The sequence below is a fragment of the Stigmatopora argus genome, chromosome 3 (assembly GCF_051989625.1).
Source record: "Stigmatopora argus isolate UIUO_Sarg chromosome 3, RoL_Sarg_1.0, whole genome shotgun sequence".
Taxonomy (NCBI): Eukaryota; Metazoa; Chordata; class Actinopteri; order Syngnathiformes; family Syngnathidae; genus Stigmatopora; species Stigmatopora argus.
In genome coordinates, this window is record NC_135389.1 from 23,795,818 (window position 1) to 23,813,790 (window position 17,973).

At 54.4% G+C, this 17,973-nt stretch overlaps 2 protein-coding genes across 3 annotated transcripts; both read right to left on the minus strand.

The window, feature by feature from the left end:
* Positions 1-371: 371 nt before the first annotated feature.
* b4galnt4a (beta-1,4-N-acetyl-galactosaminyl transferase 4a) lies at positions 372-11,979 on the minus strand. The gene is made up of 20 exons (XM_077595681.1): positions 11,441-11,979; positions 9,265-9,371; positions 9,058-9,141; positions 7,827-7,922; positions 7,613-7,703; positions 7,437-7,537; positions 7,263-7,330; positions 6,605-6,683; positions 6,465-6,531; positions 6,199-6,360; positions 5,631-5,740; positions 5,452-5,552; positions 5,287-5,381; positions 4,221-5,208; positions 3,826-4,121; positions 3,042-3,195; positions 1,989-2,061; positions 1,746-1,899; positions 1,535-1,661; positions 372-1,383 (listed from the first exon to the last, which is right to left on the minus strand). The coding sequence occupies exons 1-20, from the start codon at positions 11,580-11,582 to the stop codon at positions 1,269-1,271; spliced, it is 3,210 nt and encodes a 1,069-aa protein (XP_077451807.1). The 5' UTR covers positions 11,583-11,979; the 3' UTR covers positions 372-1,268.
* A 1,087-nt stretch (positions 11,980-13,066) lies between these two features.
* On the minus strand, positions 13,067-17,754 carry spty2d1 (SPT2 chromatin protein domain containing 1). 2 transcript variants are annotated; one of them, XM_077595674.1, is made up of 7 exons: positions 17,281-17,754; positions 16,911-17,025; positions 15,109-15,723; positions 14,380-15,024; positions 13,942-14,107; positions 13,771-13,848; positions 13,067-13,637 (listed from the first exon to the last, which is right to left on the minus strand). In XM_077595674.1, exons 1-7 carry the CDS (start codon positions 17,341-17,343, stop codon positions 13,544-13,546), a joined length of 1,776 nt encoding a protein of 591 aa, XP_077451800.1. In that variant the 5' UTR covers positions 17,344-17,754; the 3' UTR covers positions 13,067-13,543. The 2 variants fall into 2 exon arrangements, with proteins under 2 accessions (XP_077451800.1, XP_077451799.1); XM_077595673.1 differs by having other exon boundaries at positions 14,380-15,723; positions 17,281-17,747.
* Between the last annotated feature and the right edge of the window lie 219 nt (positions 17,755-17,973).

Below are 17,973 nucleotides of genomic sequence, written 5' to 3' on the forward strand. Positions count from 1 at the left end.
TATATATATATATATGGTTTGAAATAGCTACAAATTGCTCAATTTTCAATTATTTTTATGTAAACGTATAACGTAAATTTAGTAAATGAGCCGCACACCTAAAAATATGAATTATGAATCATAGCCAGGTTAATATGGCTTGGTTGTAAGACAGTCCGTCAGGAATTGAGAGGTTTTTAGTGGAGGAAATCGCCTACCTGAGGAAAGAAGTTGACTGCTTTAAGATGGCCGCCGCTACTCAATCCGACTTGTCGCATCTAGCCTTGCATACGTGACATCGGTTTTTGTCAAACCAGTCATGTTGTAGTCGGCCGGCCGAACGAGTCTTAGCGCCCTCGTGTGGTGACACGACTAGAGACAGGAGGGAAATATAATAGCAAGGTACTACTCGCAGTATATTATAGTATTGAGGTTTATATGCAAAAACAAAGCCAAATACAATACGTTCTTTAAACCTTTTCTATACAAAACAATTTCACAGAAATTACCTCGGAATGTATTTGCCATCAACACTCTTCTGAAATATATAGCTCTAAGTCTAGTATTAGTGCTTTACTTCTCATTGGCTGCCACCGACCGCCATGGGCGTCCCATCCGTTTTGTGGAGGCCTGGCAGCGATCGGATGGCTCCATGTTGACGAGGGTCGAAGGGTTTGGAGGTAGTACTTCTTTACCCAACAGACCCTCCCCACACACCGAGCTAAAATCCCTACACCCTAACCCGGTATTTACGCAGCCAACCAACCAACGTAATCACCCATGTTTAGCACCCCACCCAGCTCATGGACACATTCACTCATTCACTGCCATCCCTCCCCCATGAAACCGATGGAACGCCCTTTCTCCGTCAACGACGTGCAACCAGTTAACTCTTTTGGCGCCGCGGACGGCGACCGCCAATTGAAACGCTCGCAGCCGTCGGATCCGTTCGAAGCGGAGGGCGGCGACCCAACCCGCGTCGGCTCGTCTTTGTCGCGCCGCCCTAACCCTCCCCCACTCCAATCGGATCGGACGTCCGAGCCCGATGACTTCACGAGACGAAAAATGCCACGTACGTATCTAGGGTTGACGATATTAAGTAAGAAAGGTCGGCCGCTGGGCTGACGATGCGGCTTCCACAAAGAGGAAAAAAAAAGAGGCTTCCTTTCCACTTGTCCAAAGATAAAATGGAGCAGATCCCTCCTTTCGGGCAACACGATGGCGGCGAGGGCGGCGAGGCCGGCCTCCCTCCCCATTTGGCCAACTGGAGCCGGCAGGGAAAAGCTCAATCAACCCTTGGCGCTTTTCCCCTTTTGGGCATTCCACATGCCCCGTTTGGAGTGGTAGTAGTGAAAAAAGTTCCTCAAGCGGAGTCTCTCCACTTCCAAACCGTTCTGCAAGACCCTGGACACATCGGGCGGGCAAAGACGCCAAGGTCAAGCGGCGAAGGCGGAAGGATCGGAATCCGTTGGGCTCCGACGCTGCGTCTCTACTACGCCCGTGCCTTTTTAAACTCCTTTGCGCTTAGTCCGAGTGCTTTTTGTTAGTTTGTTACCTGTCCAGGAGCTCCCAGTCTTCTCCGCCCCAGCGGTCCTTAAACTCTTCCGTGTTCATTCCGCCGATTTGATCGAAGTCCGACTTGTAGATTCCGAAGAGGCCGAAGCCGTTGACCTCCCAAAAACCTGGTGGCGGGGAGCCAGTCGCGTGGGAGCGAGCGGGGACGGGGGGATGGCGGCGGCGGCGGCGGCGGTTGAGGATGGCCTTACCGTTGGGCTCCCGCGGCGAACTCCCGCAGCTCAGTCTCATGACGATGGGAGCGAAGGCCAGGCGTCCTTCCACGCAGTGCTTGCGGATGCTCTCCAAGATGTTGGGAGGGAAATGGATGTGGAGGTCGCACAGGAAGAGCACGCTGTGGCTATCCTGTCCGGCCAAAGACCAAATGCCAAAAAGGGTCAGGTGGGCCGGCCGGCGCGGCTTCCCGCGCTCCGGCACCCCGGCGCGCCGCTCACCCGGATGCTGTCGGCGCCCGCCTGCAGTCCGGCCGAGCGCTCAAAGTTGCCTTCTCTCCTCAGGTACTGGTATCTAAACAAAGCATGGAAAGGTTCTAGCTCGCTTGTTCTTTTAGGAAGCGCGCCTCAATTCCCGCCATCGGGACGTTTAGACGCCACCGTCGCTTGATTTTGGGCATTAGCCGTGGCGTAGCGGCGGGGGCGGGCCTTGCTTTTAACTTTGGAGACCTCCCCGGCAATGTTCCCTCTAATTTTTCGTTGGTCTGGCCAGAAAGACAACCTCCCTGAGCGCACTGAGTACCAGTGTGAGCGACATCATCGCTACTCGGATGATTCGCCTAAAGACGTTTTTCGCCGACGGACGTTTGACAGACGGGCAGGTCGAGAGAACCGAGCCGTAAAATGACAGCAATCGGGTCAAATCCATCCTAAAACGGCATTTAATGATTAAATACAAATACTGGAGCTCTTTGGTCATTAGAACCGAGCCCAGGGAAGTGAATTCCTCGGTAAAATGTCGCGATGATGTCGCGATGGAGGCAAAAAAAACGTCCATGTACGTCCATTCGCCAAACGGCTCAAAATGCTCTCAAATTCGGTCAAATCCAGCTGAAAACAGCATTTAATGATTAAATACAAATACTAGTATTTGTATTTAATCATTAAACTCACAAATACTAGTATTTGCATTTAATCATTAAACGCTGTTTGAACGAACGTTCATTCGGCGACCTGTCCGTCTGTCAAACGTCCGTCGGCAAAACGTCTTTAGGCGAATCATCCGGTCACGACATCATCATTGCTCGCTATGGGCCGCTTAAACGGCGCCATCATGGGGAAAGGGATAAAAAAATGGATTTTATGGCGAGAGTAGTGCACAATTGCGCACGCGCGCAGCTTAGAGGGAACATTGCAGTCCCCGGTCACTTCCCGTTTCTTTTTTGTGAATTCAAAGATTTAGTTTGCATTTTTGTTTTTGTTGTCCCATTGTCGATGGCCAAATTCTGGCGGGTAACCGGTGGACGAAGGAAACGCAGTTGTGTGGCGGCCTACCTGGGAAGCGTGCTGTCTCGAAGCGCCTGCTCCACGTCCATGTCTTCGCTCTCAAAGTCCACGATGATGACGCTGAAACGGTCGTCCTTGGTCTCCCGGTGGAGATGTTCCATGTCCCAGATGAACTGTTGCACCCAGCGAGCTTGGTTCTTCACTGAAACAGACACATGTCAACTGACCTGATGATGATGATGATGATGATAACCAATGTTCCCTCTAAGCTGCGCACTACTCTCGTCTTCTCTGCGCAGCAGCAATCATATGGCGCGCAGTAAATAAAATCCAATTGTTATTTTTTTTAATTTTTTTTACCCCTTTCCCCATGATGGCGCCGTTTAAGTGGCCCATAGCAAGCAATGATGATGTCGTGACCGGATGATTCGCCTAAAGACGTTTCGCCGACGGACGTTTGACAGACGGACAGGTCGCCGATTGAACGTTCGTTCCAACAGCGTTTAATGATTAAATACAAATACTAGTATTTGTGAGTTAAATGATTAAATACAAATACTAATATTTGTATTTAATCATTAAACACTGTTTTAGGATGGATTTGACCCGATTGCTGTCATTTTACGGCTCGGTTCTCTCGACCTGCCCGTCTGTCAAACGTCCGTCGGCGAAACGTCTTTAGGCGAATGATCCGAGTAGCGATGATGTGGCTCACACTGGTACTCAGTGCGCTTAGGGAGGTTGTCTTTCTGCCCAGACCAACGAAAAATTGATTGAGGGAACATTGATGATAACGAGGATAACAAATATGGCCACGATGCCAATGACTGACCCGGCACCACAAAGTGCACCATGACATCCTTCCTCCAGCGCAGCGTGACGGGCTGGCAGAGCAGCGGCTCGGCGCCGGGGCCCGTGGGCGGGGGGGTCCAGGAGGGGGGCGGGCCCCAGGTCGGGGCGCCGGGATCCGACGCCCCGCCGCCCCGCCGGAATAACACGTAGATGTACTCGGAGAGGCGCACCACGCTGCGGCCTCGCTCCATCAGCTCCAGCTCCACCAGGTAGCGGTTCCCCCGGGCCGAGTCCCGCCGCTTCTCCACGTTGACGATTCGCAGGAGCGTGTAAATCCTGGACGGGCGGCAGAAGGACCCGACGGGGCGGCTCGAGACGGGACGGCGGCCATCGGGGCGACCACGCGGCTCCACGCGGCTCCACACGGCTCCTCACCCGCCGTTGCGTCGGTTGAGCCTCTCCATGTACTCCGCCAGCACGTCCACCGCCTCGCTCTCGGCCAGCTGGAGGTTCCCGGACACGTTGCAGCGCAGGTCGTTCCAATCGGAACGCAGGAGCTCAAAGTCCAGCGGGTTGACCGAGAAGGTCCGGTGCCAGTCCACCTTCTCCTCGGCCCGTCCCGGCCGCGGCTCCGTCTCCTCGTAGCCGTAGTCCGACACCTCGTCCGGCTCGGGGTCCGCCCGCCACTCCGTCGTCGGGTAAGGGCCGGCGGCGGGCGCCCGTTCCGAGGAGTCGGCCGGGCGGGGGGCGGCCGTCCCGCGGGCCGGCCGGGGGGCCCCGGCTCGGCCTTCCGTCCCGGGGGCCGGCCGGGGGCTCCTTCCCGGCCGTCCTTCGCCGGGAAGGGCCGGGCTCCGGTCGCGCGGCCGTCTCCCGGCTCCCCGTCTGCCGGCGGTCTTCCCGCTTTGGTAGAAGAAGACCCCGGGGAAGATCTCCCCGGAGCGGCGGCGAGACGGCCCCTCCCCCCCGAGCCGGCGCTCCGGACGACGCGCCCCGTTGGGGCGGGGCCTGGTGACGTAGACCTTGTCGGCTGTCGCGGTCCGCTCTTTTCCGCGCTCCGTTTTGGCCGGCGGAGGGACGGAGGGTTTTTTGCCAAAGAGGAGAGAGCCGCTCAATTTCTTGCCACGGCTCCAGGACAGCGCGCGACGCGGAACCACGACGTCTCTCCCGGATGGGGCCGGGGAGGGGGCAGGGCCGCCGAGGGCGGGGCCGCCGGGTTCGGGGCCGCGAGGGTCGGGGCTGCCGGGGTCGCTCTCCAATATGGCGGGAACCCGGCGGCTTTCCGTTCCGGGGCCGCCTTCCCGGCGCCGGGGAACCTCCTCTCCACCGGGAGGCGCCCCACCCAGAGCCGGGAGCTCCTCGGGCGAGCGCGCGCCAACCGGCTCCGGGTCCTCGTCCGCCTCCGTTTCGTCTTCCTCGGGGAAATCTGGACGGGGGCGGGGCCAAGCGTGAGAAAGGCCGACGGCGGCGGCGGCGAGGGGCCGACGGGTGGCGCGTTGCCTACCGTCGGGGTGGGGGAAGAAAAAGCCTCTGTCGTCTTCCTCCTCCTCCTCCTCCTCTTCCTCCTGATCCATCTTCATGTACTTGTAGAAGCCGAACCTGGCGGGCACCAAGACTTGCCACATTCGCCCAGTCCTTTTCTCAACGTTCTAAGCCCAAGTTGACGTACTTTTCCAGGTAGATGGGTGACTCCCTGTAGAAACACTTGTTCTCCCGCTCCATGTGCGTCAGCCGGGTGAAGTCGTTGGGGTAGACGAAGGGCAGGTAAACCTGCGGGCGACAAGAGGGAGGGCGTCAGGAAGGGAGGCTGGGGTTTAGCTCGGGGGAGGGACGCGGCCGACGGCTTACAAACTGCAGGCCCTGGTATCGGGCCATGGGGAAATCTTTGACCACGTAGGTGGGCGAGTAAAGACAAGCGGGCAGAACGTTGACCAGCCGCGACGGCGAGATGTCGGGAGCTGCCGGCACACGGACGACGGGAAGCGTCAAAATGGCAAACCGGCAAAAAGCGCCTTCAACGTGCGGAGAGGAGACGCTGCCTGCTTGCTTCCTTGACTTAGTTAGTCTTCCTTTCGTGGCTCACTTCCTGTTCATTTGGGAACCACTTCCTGTTCACTGACCGTGCCAGTTTGGCTCCCGGCCATTGGCCAGCCCCGTCCGTGGGTCTCTTTCTGTCTATTCTGTCCCTCCCTCCTTCCCTTCTGACTTTTTGTCCCCTTTGGGGCCTTCCCAAGCCACTTTTAGCATCACTTCCTGGGGACACTTTCCTTTTTTGCCAAGGCCAAATGGTGGGCGAAGAACGCGGCTCTCCGCGGAGAGCTTCTTGTCGCAAAGCGGAACAAGAAAAGTCTCCGTTGGATTTCAACGGCAAGAGCGCAGCGGGGTTTTTCGGTAAAATGAAGAGAAAGCTATTTACTGGTGTAGAAGGTGTCCCTGGGGTCGGGCTGGAGCATGTCGGCCCCGTGGCGCCGGGGGCCGGCGGAACGGGGCCCGCCTCCCTCCGCCTCCGCCAACCCGGCGTGACTGGCCATGGTCTGGGGAATGTGAGCCACGCTGTTCATCTTCAGCCGGGATTCGTCTGGAAGTAGAGCCTCCGGGACGTCAGCCCAGGGTTACTCGTCCCCCCGTCCCCCCCGGAAGTCGACGTTGTCGGAAGCGGGCAACGACAACAAAAGGTTTTACCGGTATACAAGGAGATGTAGGCCGAGTCGATGACTTCGTATTTCAGACCGGGGAGGAAAGGACGCCACTGGGTTGGAGAAGGACGGACGGCGTGGTGAGCGTGGGACGGACGCAAAGGCCTTCACTTCCGGGTCACTCACCCCGACCTCCACGTGGTCCGAGCCCTTGTCGTCCTGCTTGTGCAGCAGCTCAAAGTAGTAGCGTCGGGAGGACATCAAGCTGAGACGGAGAAACGGACGGACAGACACACAAATTCCTGTTTTTAAATGTCGTTCCTTGAGGGCCACACCCACAATATCAAAGTCAAAATAAATGCGTACATTTTCTGGGGTGGGGGGGTCATTTCAACACTTTTTAAGTACAGACGCTCCCCTACTTACGAACGAGTTAGGTTCCGAGCGATTGTTCATAAGTTGAATTTGTTTGTAAGTTGATTCTGTGCTATATTTTGTATTGTAATTTATGTTTAAGGCCCATATAAGTATATTGAAGGTTTATATAAGTGCATTTGTATGTTTAAGGCTTGTATAAGTGTTAGAATTATTATTCCAACAATAAGTAACACGCATTGGTGTTACTATTACTACTACTACTACTACTACTACTACTACTACTACTACCACCACCACCACCACCACCACCACCACTACTATTATTATTATTATTATTTTTTTTTATTGTCAGCGTTTCATCCACACCACTAAGGAGATGACTTTTTGCCCTCGTCCGCCTTGGACAGTCACGTCGCGTCGGCGCCATTTCAATGGCGACGGCGGTCGGCCGCTCCGGGGGACTTACCGGATGGACTTGGACGACTGGGACCTGAACTTGGTGAACTCGCCCGGAGCGCTCCATTCGGTTCCCGACTGCGTAACACCAAGACAAGGCGATGGCGGCGGCGGGTCAAGAAGACGGACGGCGGACGCCAAGAAGACGAAGACGCCACCCCCCCCCAAGGAAGGCTTGGCTCACCTGACCCACAAAGACCAGCAGCCTGGCGTTGATAGGACTTTCGTCGGGACTCAGCCAGAACTCGGAATTGTCGTCGGAGGATACGGAGAACTGGAAATCCCCTGAAAAACGCCGGCCAAAAGAAAAGGACGGGGAAATGGGCCGCTCGTCCAAAATTGGCTGGCCGGGCCGCTTACCGTCGCGGTAAGGGTGGAGGAAGCCGAAGATTCTCAGCCCATAATTCTTCCACTTGGGCGCCACGGCCAGCTTCTTCAAAGTGGTCCTCGTCTGCGGCGGCGGCGGCGAGCAAAAATTAAAGGATGGGAAACGAGAAAACCAATCCTGGGCCATACGGTAAATAACGCAGGCTATCCAAAGGGTGCGACGGCGCAAACGAGCGGTTCCACTTACGTGAGGGTAGAGGGGAAAGTGGAGGTTCTTTCTCAGCTGGGCTACGCTGGAGCCGCACCAGTCCTCAAAGACGTGCAGGTTGGCCTGGCCCTTGAACTGCGACGCAGCAACAAAAGCGTTCAGGCTCCCGTCACGTCCCCAATGTCATCCAATCCGCAGCGAGTCACCGCCACCGACGTCGTCAACACAACGAGCCAACCCAAACTCCATCCCCGGGAACAGAGTACAGACGCTCCCCTACTTACGAACATTCGAGTTACGAACAACGGTACATATGAACATGTCTGCAAATTGTGTTTATGTCGAAAAATGTTCGTAAGTTCGATTTTTTGTATTGCGCGCCTTTTTCCGAGTAGTGCTTCTTTCCGCCGCTAATAGCGACGACGCCTGGCGCTGTGAGAGCTCAGCTCACCTAGCATCCACCTTCCTCTGCCCAGTTCGTTGAAATGCGGAAGTGCGTGAACGTATCTCCAGTGCGCAAAGAACCTTTTTCATTTGTATCATTAAATATCTCTTGCATCCATTTTTCAATATGGTTGGTGAAAAGCGAAAGGCTTCTAGTTAGGGAGGTGCAAGGAAGAGGCAAGCCATTTCATTTGAAACCAAAGTGGCAATAATAACGAAGCTTGATGCGCGTTGCACGGGAATACAACTTGAATTGTTCGACCGTCAGTACCATTTCTAAACATAAAGATGGAGCAGCAGGACCCAAATATTGAACGTTGCAAAAAGTTTGCAAATCAATTGAATGATGCCATACAGTGCTACCGCATCATTTATGATGAAAAAAAGAAAACTGCAATCGTCATTAGATAGCTTCGTTCGCCCACTTTCTAGTAAATCTCTCTCTCTAATGTATGTATACAGTATTGTACGTATTCTCTCCATTTTTTTAAATGTTTTTTTCAGTACAAACCAATGCATGTTACTAATACAAGCCTTAAACATACAAATGCACTTATATAAACCTTCAATATACTTATATAGGCCTTAAACATAAATTATAATACAAAATATAGCACTGAGCAACTTAGGAACAAATTCAACTTATGAACAATCGCTCGGAACCTAACTCGTTCGTAAGTAGGGGAGCGTCTGTAAAGTCAATGCCCCGAGTTACGGCCCAGGAAATGATATTTTTGCGCACAGAGCTCATGACTAAAACATTGACGGGTGAGTCACCGGCGAGCAGAGATGAGGCGGTGGAGCGACTGGCGGCGGGGTGCCTTACCTCCGGTTGCCATGGCAACTTCCGATGTCGCTCCCAAAGAAACTTGCGGAGGCGGCCGTCGCCCGCCGTCATCGGCCGCTCACCCTGGAAGACACAAAGTCGACGGTGGCTCTTCATATTGGATAACTTGCCAAACCCAACCATTCAAACCAATTTGATTTGAGTCCAAAAAGTGAGGGGAAAGTGCTCCAAACGAGCCAGACTCACCGCCGCCGCCGCCACGGCGTCCTCGTCGTCCTCCTCTCCGCTGTCACCGGCGTCCCGGTTGTGGGCGGGGGAGCGAGCGTCCCCGCCCTCCGTCTCTTTCGCTCCATCTACGAGACGGACAAAGCAAAAAAAAAAAAAGGGCCATCGTCCCTTTTCGGTTCCGTCGCGCAGTGCGCGTTTTGGCCAGCGGACGGCGCCGACTCCCGCGGTTCTACATCCCGCCGTGGCGCCGGCCATCGGCCCGACGAGCGCCGCCGTTAGCCAATGGGATCCTCTCCCAGCCGAACGCCACTCATTCCAAATACTTTCTATTCGCTCTGGGTCACTTCCTGTTGATTTTGGGGCCTTGGCAGGAAGTGACTTCCTATTTACCGTATTTTCACGACTATTAGGCGCACATAAAAGTGTGAAATTTTCTCCAAAATAGACAGGGCGCCTTATAATCCAGTGCGCTTTATAGATGGCCCAATACTAAAATTGTTATCACGATAAAATCAAATAAATCTGTTGATAGGACAACTATGGCAAGCAGCCCCCGACTCTACTATTTTCCTGTAGATAAAGTACTGCGCAGTGACTGCTGGGATATGTAGTTTTTTTTTGTCAATACACCCAATGGATTGTGGCCTGCCGATCGGCATCAACACTAGCTAACTACTATTTGCGAATGGATTGTGGCCTGGTGATCGGCATCAACACAGCTGCGAAGCATGGAAGACAGCCTTGGAATACTAGTTACGCTAGCTACTAGCTAGCTACCATCTGGGAATGAATTGTGGCCACCTGGACAAACGTATTAAACTCAGCGTTTTCGATGGACAAATGTTCAATTCGGACACAGAAAATGAGGACTTTGATGGTTTTGTGGGTGATGATGACTTGAGTGAGTTGTAAAATGTCTAAATAAAGTACAATCCAACTCAGTTTTGCTTCTCTTGCCTTTTTAAAAACGTGTTTTTAGCGTGTGGGTGTAGCGTGCAAGAACTATATTTCCCAGCAGTCACTGCGCACCGGAACCCAGAAATAAGCTGCTTCCGGTAGCCATCGCTATTGCGTTTCGATGTTCATCCATATATAATATATATGCGCCTAATGAAACGGTGCATGCTTTGTGTGTCTAAAATACAGAAATAGCACTCCTTACTGACACTGCGGCTTAAAATACGATGCGCCGAATAGTCGTGAAAATACGGTACTCTCTCTGGGTCACTTCCTGTTAAAAAAAAAAGAAAAACATCGAAGGCAAAGCATGGCCGCAATAAGCACTTTAGCATTGATGCTAATGGGTGAATGGAAGCTTCTATGTGGCGTGCGCACACTGGAGCTCTTGATGCGCGGAGGGAGGCGGGGCTTCTGGGGGAGCAGACGGGCGTAGCGGAGGAGGACAGGGGAGGACAGGGGAGGACAGGGGGGCCCTTGTGCGCCTGCCACTCATCTAATATGCGCTGACCCAGCCGACACATTCCTCATTGTGAGGATCCGAGGCGAGGCAAGGCGTAAAAATTGCCCGCTTTTTTTTCACATGGACGCCATTGGAACGTTCCGCTTTCTGCCGGGCGGGCGGCCGCGTCCAAAGTTTCCTCAAAATCAAGAGCGCAAAGGGCGACGCATCGTTTTGGGCCAAGAACGTCGGCTCGTGCAAACATTTGACAAAAGCAAGGTTCTATTTCCGGCTCCTCTGCAGACTCAACAGGAAGGTACAAAAAAATGAGCAGGAAGTGACCCCCAAACGTCCCCGAATCGGCAAGATGTGGCCCCCAAATGTCCCTAAATCAGCAGGAAGTGAGGTCATATGGCGAGGAAGCCACCCGGAAGTGACCCAAATACAGCTCAATATCCAATCCAATATCCTGTTTTGGGTGTTTTTTCAGAGGGCTGGAACCAATTCATTTGTTTTCCATTCATTTCAATGGAAAACGTCCGCTCGAGTTATGAGAATCTCGTCATACGAGCTCAGTTCCGGAACGGATTAAGCTCGTATCTCGAGGTACCACTGTACAAGAGGAAATGATTTGAAATGGAAATGGCTTAGTGACCCAAAAGCAAGAGGAAGCAACTCGTTGGCAGTCAGCGTCGAAGCGCTTGCTCCCAACGGAGAAGGCGAGCGTCGGACGTCTCTTGTAGGTAGGAAAGTAGGTAGGAAGGCAGGGAGGTAAGTGGGTGGGTAGATGGGTACCTTTTCCGCCGTTGAAGTGCAGCTTGATGCTCTTGCCCAGGTGGATGTGCAGGTAGGTGAACCAGACGGCCGAGGTGAGCAGCACCAGCAGCAGCAGCAGTTTCAACTGCTTCCGGATCTTCTTGACGGGAAAACGCAGCATGCTGACTGCAACATGGTCCGGGTGGCGTCACCGCGGAATCCCGATCCGGAGAGTCGGATTCCGATCGCGGATGGAGGAGGGAAGGTCCGAAGAACCCAAGGAAAGAAGGAAGGAAGGCAGGCAGGCAGGCAGGCAGGAGAGGACGCGTCAATATGTCACGGCTGCATCTTCATCTTCATCCTCATCTCCCGCCCGGCTCAGCTCGGTTCAGTTCGGTTGGGCTCGGAGCTCGACGCTAGGCGCCGGCCGGGCGCCATCCCTTTCGCCTCGGCCTCGGTCCAGGCCTCGGCCTGCTCTCAAATCCAGCAGGACGGCGGCCGCAAAGCGCGCCGACCGCCGCAGGTGCATTCGGCGACGCCCCGGTATTTGTCAGCAGGACGAAAAATGACAATTTTGTTTGCTTAAAGGCCAAGAAATGTTCCCAAATGAAGGCGCCCAGTTCCTCGGTTCGATTCCGTGGCCTTTTGTTAGCCGTCAAAGCGAACGCAGCGACGGCGGCGCGTCAGTTGAGCATCCGAAAAGGTGCACGGCAACCTACCCTGCCTGCCTATCTGAATGCCCGCCCCGCCCCGCCCCGCCCCCACCGCGTACGCCGGCCAATTCAAAGACGCACAATTCGCACGGGGGGCGGGGCTACAGTTAGATCCCTATTCTTGGCAAGGGGGGCGCTTCAATACAACAAGCAATTCACTCCCGCGGTTTACCCTTTCAAGGACACTCGTTCGACCCCCTCCTAGGCTGCCCGTGACGGCGATAGACGTCCAATCCATCTGGACCAAGCTGGGAAAAACACCGAAAGCAATGGCAAGCCACAGGAAGCCCCCCGATATCACAAGGAAGTGACCTAAAAGTATTTCTCGGATGTGACAGGAAGTGAGTGATAAATATCCCAAACTCAAAGGAAGTGATCTACCAATGTTACAAAACATAACAGGAAGCGGGCCTTGAAATGCTCCCAAATGAACAGGAAGTCACCTGTGATTGGCACAAAATGAAGCGGAAGTGACCCCTAATTGCCCCCAAACCAATAGGAAGTGACCCAATACCAATAAGCGGTCACCTTTGGGGGGGCGTGGCCACTCACTGGCCATCAGACGTCGGTCCAAAAGGATGGAAAGTGTGGACGAGATTGAAATCCCAAAAGCAAAACAAAAAAAACGTTTGACCAACCGGAAAGAATCTGATCTACATGTAAAACAAGGACTTAGAAATCGGAAACTAGACTTCTCATTCAAATCAGCCCAAAGGAACAGAAATTTGATTGATTTTCGGCATTACCATGAAAAAATAACCTCACTTTGTCAACATGTTTTGCTTGCTTGACGATGGAGACAACGCAGGCCACCGGCGCCCCCTTGCGGACAAAGGGGGTAGGGCGCATTCAGGTCCCGACTTTAAAAGGAAGGCACTTGCTTGTGGGGCAGAAAGGCAGACGACGCCCGAGACCGGTCGCAGAAGGTACTGAAGACCCTCGGCACTCGCCATCCAACCCTGATTGTCTCTTTATTAACATGTATATGAAAATTCATTTTTAATGTCAACTCAAGCGGAATCACGGCGTCAAACGCAGCCATTGGGGCGACACTTTTGTTTTTTCTCCAAATGACGAGCTAGCCAGAAGAGAAACGAACCGTCGGGGAACGCGTGGGGTACCTCGGCCGGTACCGTGGAAGGAATTTGGATCCGGGCCATCACTTTTTCGCACGGCCACGTTGCAAAAAAATGAAATGCTTTACGGAAACGAACGGAGATTTTTGGGGAGCGTCGAAGCCACCACGGACCCAGAGCGCCGACGTCGGCGGGCCGGTTCGTGGCGGACGCCCTTGGTTTTGAAAATGGGGGCCGCCGCACCATATTCGGGAGGGAAATAAATAAGGGGCCCTTGGGGAGCGACATTTAATGCCCAAAACTTGTCTTTTTGGGGGTTGAAACCCAGATGGCGGCCATTAGTTCAGTTCAGTTCAGTTTTTTCTACTGCGCTTGGCAGCCATGCGTTTCATCTCCTCTTGCTCTTTCTTCTCCTCCTCCAGATCTTCCTGCACGGCCAGTTTGAGACTAGAAGGCGAGGAAAGAGGGTGAGTCGGGTGAGGTGACGGCTGAGGCCGGCGCTGAGGCCGGCGCTGAGGCCGGCGCTGAGGCCGGTCGGCGCTGAGGCCGGTCGGCGCTGAGACTGGGGAGGGTGGCCTACCTCTGGGCTTCCTCTTTCTGCAAGTCCCGCCAGCTGCTCTCCATGAACTTGAGGGCGTAATCGCTTTCCTCCTTGTACCTGGAGGTAGAGAAGCAAAGGTTGGAGCCGCAGCCCAAGATGGCGCGGCCGCAAAACCACTAGCGCCACGAGCACGCCCCCCCCTCCCCTCACTTGTTTCGGTCGTAGCCAAAGATTTCCTTAATGTGCTTGGAAACCTCGGCCTGCTCGTCGCCGCCATCATCGATAAAGTCGTCCATTTCCGAGTCGTATTCCTCCTCCTCCTCCTCCTCCTCGTATCTTCTCTTGTATGCTATGGTGATGGGCGGCAGCGGCGGACCTGCAAAAGACCCCCGCTTAGCCGCGGCCCAGAGGTTAGGGGGCCGGCCGGACCCTAACCCTCCGGCAGTTCCTTTAGGACGAGCGGGCCGACGGATCGCTCATCGAGCGCCGTAAACTGGGTACGTTATCGGAGTGCGGACGCATTTTCAAATGCCGCGGGATGCCGATCCCACGGCATCTGAAAATGCCAACTTTTGGGGACGCCATCGCCGCCCACTCCCGCGCGGCAAGTTATTGCCACGGCTAAGCCAAACCTGGCTGGCATTTTACCTGGCGGTCTGTCCAGGGGTCTCTGCGGCGGTCTGTTCGGAGGTCTTTGCGGTAGCCCCGGCCGGGACGGAACTCCCGCGCCTCTGAGCGGCTGGACGTTTCCGGACGAGACGCTCCGGGACGCCGGCGGGCAGCGGGGCCTCCCGGGTCCCGAGCCTCGCCCCTCGGCCGCTCGTAAACCGCCGACGGTGGGGGGACCCCGTACGCCGCCGGCGCCAGGGAGAGTTCGGACGCCGGCGGCGCCGGGAAGAGTTCGGACGCCGGCGGCGCCGGGAAGAGTTCGGACGCCGGCGGCGCCGGGAAGAGTTCGGACGCCACCGGCGCCAGGGAGAGTCCGTACACCGGCGGCGCCAGGGGGACCCCGTACGCCGGCGGCAGCTTTTGGGGCCGATTTTTCCGCCTCTCTCCGCCGTTCCGGCCTGGCCGAGACGGGCCCGGCTTTTGTCCGGCTCGGAGACGGTTGGACGTCTTTGCCGGGGAGAATCTTGGGGCGCCCGTGAACGCCGCTTTCTTTTGGGACAGGGAACGGAGCGTTGGCTTTGGGGGGCCGCGACGTCCTGCCTCCTTCTCGCTCCCTGGGAGGCGGGGCCGACAGCATCCTGCCCCCTTCTCGCTCCCTGGGAGGCGGGGCCGACGGCATCCTGCCTCCTTCTCGCTCCCTGGGAGGCGGGGCCGACGGCATCCTGCCCCCTTCTCGCTCCCTGGGAGGCGGGGCCGACGGCGTCCTGCCTCCTTCTCGCTCCCTGGGAGGCGGCTTTTTGCCCGTGGCCTTTGTCGGATCGGGCTTTTGGGCTTTGGCGTCCTTGAGCTCTGCGTCGGGGGCGGGCCGCCCTCCGCCGTCAGGGCGGCGCTGTCGGTTCCTGGCCTTTCGCTCCAGCTCCAGCTCCTTGAGCTCCTGGGCCGTGCGGAGCCTTTCCTTCTTGGCCGCCGCGGCCTTCAGCTCCACGGGTTCGTGCTGCTTCTTCTCTGCCAATTTCAGCAAATCTGCAAAGTTCATGCGGGGCGGCGCCGTCGCCGAGGCCGACTTGAGGTGGCCGCCGCCGCCACCGCCGCCGCCGGCTTTTCTCACGGGGGGTTCGGGATCCTCCGCGGGATCCGACGGGGCCTCCTCGTCCTCGTCGTCGTACTCCGGCTCGGCGAAAGGGCGGTGAAACTCGAGTCCGTTCCCGTCCGGCTCGGCGTGGCCCCTGGGCTGCCTCTTCTTGGGAACGTCCACCAGGGGGACGCCGTTGTAACCTCGGAAGTTGTCTTTGGTTCGGGAAGCCATGGCCCTGGCCTTCCGGTCCGACTTCAACTCCACCCTTTTAGCCAGGAGATCCTCCTTCTGCTTCTTAAGTTCAGTTTCTAGAAAGCACAAAACAATCCACAAATATTGGAACGTTAGCGGTCCGGTCCGATCCGACACGGCGGTGGCGCTCAAACGACGACGTCGCTGTCGGGAAGTATCGTGGCCGTCAAAAGATGGACGGCCAGTTTGGAGCCGTGCCAGCTTTTCAGGGGTTGCGGGTTTCTGGAGCCTAACAAAGCGGTCTTTGAGCGAAAGGCAGACCACGCCCTAGAGCAGGGGTAGGGAACCTATGGCTCGGGAGCCACATGTGGCTCTTTTGATGGGTACATCTGGCTCTTTGCTAACCTGTGAGCTAAAATATGGAAATTGCTGGGGACAGAACTGAGATATTACATCTAGAACTGCTTTAATCTTCATTTATTTGCAGTAGACTTCTGGAATGCATCCTCTCATTGATTAGCAACAGCATAAGATTCTTTTAAAAAATATTCATTTTTTTCCACTTTATAAGTGGTGAAATGACTAATAAAAAATGAAAAGGCACTCGTTTACATGTATGTATTTTGACTTTTAAATTGGTAGTATGGCTCACAAGGAATAACATTGGAAAATATGAATTGTTTGCGGCTCTCTTCGTCAAAAAGGTTCCCGACCCCTGGCCAAGAGCCTAGACCAGGGGCCGGGAACCTTTTTGACAGAGAGAGCCATAAAAAAAAATCAGATTTTGTAATGTTATTTCTTGAGAGCCATTCTCAGAATTGAAAAGTAAAAACACATGAAAATGTGTCATTTTTTTGTCATTTCACCACTTAAAGTACAAAAGGTCTGAATTCTTTTGACAACATTGTTATACTGTTGCTAATAAATCATTATCAATAATATCATGCATGCAGAAGAGTAATGAAACACCAAATTATGATTATAGTGGTGGTAGAGGTACCGTCAACGCCACGGTGACGCTCCTATTAGTGCGTTTGGGACTCAACTCTATCACCAGTGATTTCCATATTTTACCTGACAGGTTAGTGGAGAGCCATATGCACCCATGGAAAGAGCCACATATGGCTCCCGAGCCATAGGTTCCCTACCCCTGGCCTAGACTGTTGGCCAGCCAGTCGTAGGCCACACAGAGAAACAAACAACCATCCGCACTCCCGATCATACCTCCACCAGCGGGAATCTCAACCGCGCCTGCCTGCACCCAAATCAGGCGAGTGAACCCCTAGATTAGAGGCATTCTCACCTTTTATTTTGGCCTCGGTTTGTCGCTTCTGCAGGAGGGCCTGCACGGCCGCCGGATTCACCCCTTTGGACTTGGGGTCTTTTTTAGGGGGGCCGGCTTGCAAACTGTATCTTTTCTGTGGACAAAGAGGACAGCGTACCATTGCTCGGCTCGCCGATCACCAGCGTAGCGATTTAAACTCGAAAATGAGGCCGTTTTTTGGACCAAGTGCGTGGGGCTCGTTGTAGTTGTACCATGACGATAAAGACATACAATTGAATCGAATTAACTCAAAAATCGTCCTTCATGCCAACCACAGGAAAGGTGGATATTATTTGATTTGAAGTTTGAGAGTTAGTTGGCATATTGCGCCCAGTTGAAGTAGACTCACCTGGACACCGCCGACTCCCCGGTTTTGGGTGGCGATTGACAGCACGTTGTCGAAGTCCATCATTTTAACAGAATGTGGCGTCGGCTGTCTCCAAACTCCACCGCGACTTTAACTTCCTGCCGACACGGCCGGGGCTTTCTCGTCGCTGTTAATTCGACGTGTACTCGCTAGCCGAGCTAGCTCGCTAGCTCGCTAGCAAAATTGAGTGACGAGTGCGGTGTACAACTACTGGTAGCAAAGTTAGCTAAGCCGACGTCAGCTAACCAAGAAGCTCGGGAAGTGACGTCGTCACCACGTTCGACCACAACTTAAGTCAAATGACTTGGCTAAATTGTTTCAACTACTCGACCACCATGAGCGAAAGCTCTTTGGTCGACGTCGAGGTGGAGAAATAGCCAGATGTTACAGGCGTGGAAACCGGAAATGCGCCTCACTTCCGCATTCGACGCCGCCGTTGCTAGCTAGCAGATGAACCGGGTTTAATTCCGCCATGTACCGGGATTTAAAGTAGTCGTAGTTGTATTTTATTCGAAGTATTTTATTTAAATGACTACCAAAGTACTACATTTAAAAAAGGAACGAGTAAATGTAATATTTCAAAGGAACAGTCCGGAAAAAAACAACAACAGCAGCAGCAGCACTTCCGCCTTTGCCCTGACACGGCCCCACCACAAGAGAGCGCTGTCTTGAATC

Excerpts from the sequence above, each read along its gene's own strand:
- b4galnt4a (XM_077595681.1), bottom strand. The coding sequence starts at position 11,582 with ATGCTGCGTTTTCCCGTCAAGAAGATCCGGAAGCAGTTGAAACTGCTG. Across the intron at positions 6,361-6,464 it reads CTACATCTCCTTGTATACCG|ACGAATCCCGGCTGAAGATG; the intron begins GTAAAACCTTTT and ends CTCTACTTCCAG. Across the intron at positions 5,209-5,286 it reads TTTCTTCCCCCACCCCGACG|ATTTCCCCGAGGAAGACGAA; the intron begins GTAGGCAACGCG and ends GCCCCCGTCCAG.
- spty2d1 (XM_077595673.1), bottom strand. The coding sequence starts at position 17,343 with ATGATGGACTTCGACAACGTGCTGTCAATCGCCACCCAAAACCGGGGA. Across the intron at positions 17,026-17,280 it reads GGGGAGTCGGCGGTGTCCAG|AAAAGATACAGTTTGCAAGC; the intron begins GTGAGTCTACTT and ends CTTTGTCCACAG. Across the intron at positions 15,724-16,910 it reads AACCGAGGCCAAAATAAAAG|AAACTGAACTTAAGAAGCAG; the intron begins GTGAGAATGCCT and ends TGTGCTTTCTAG.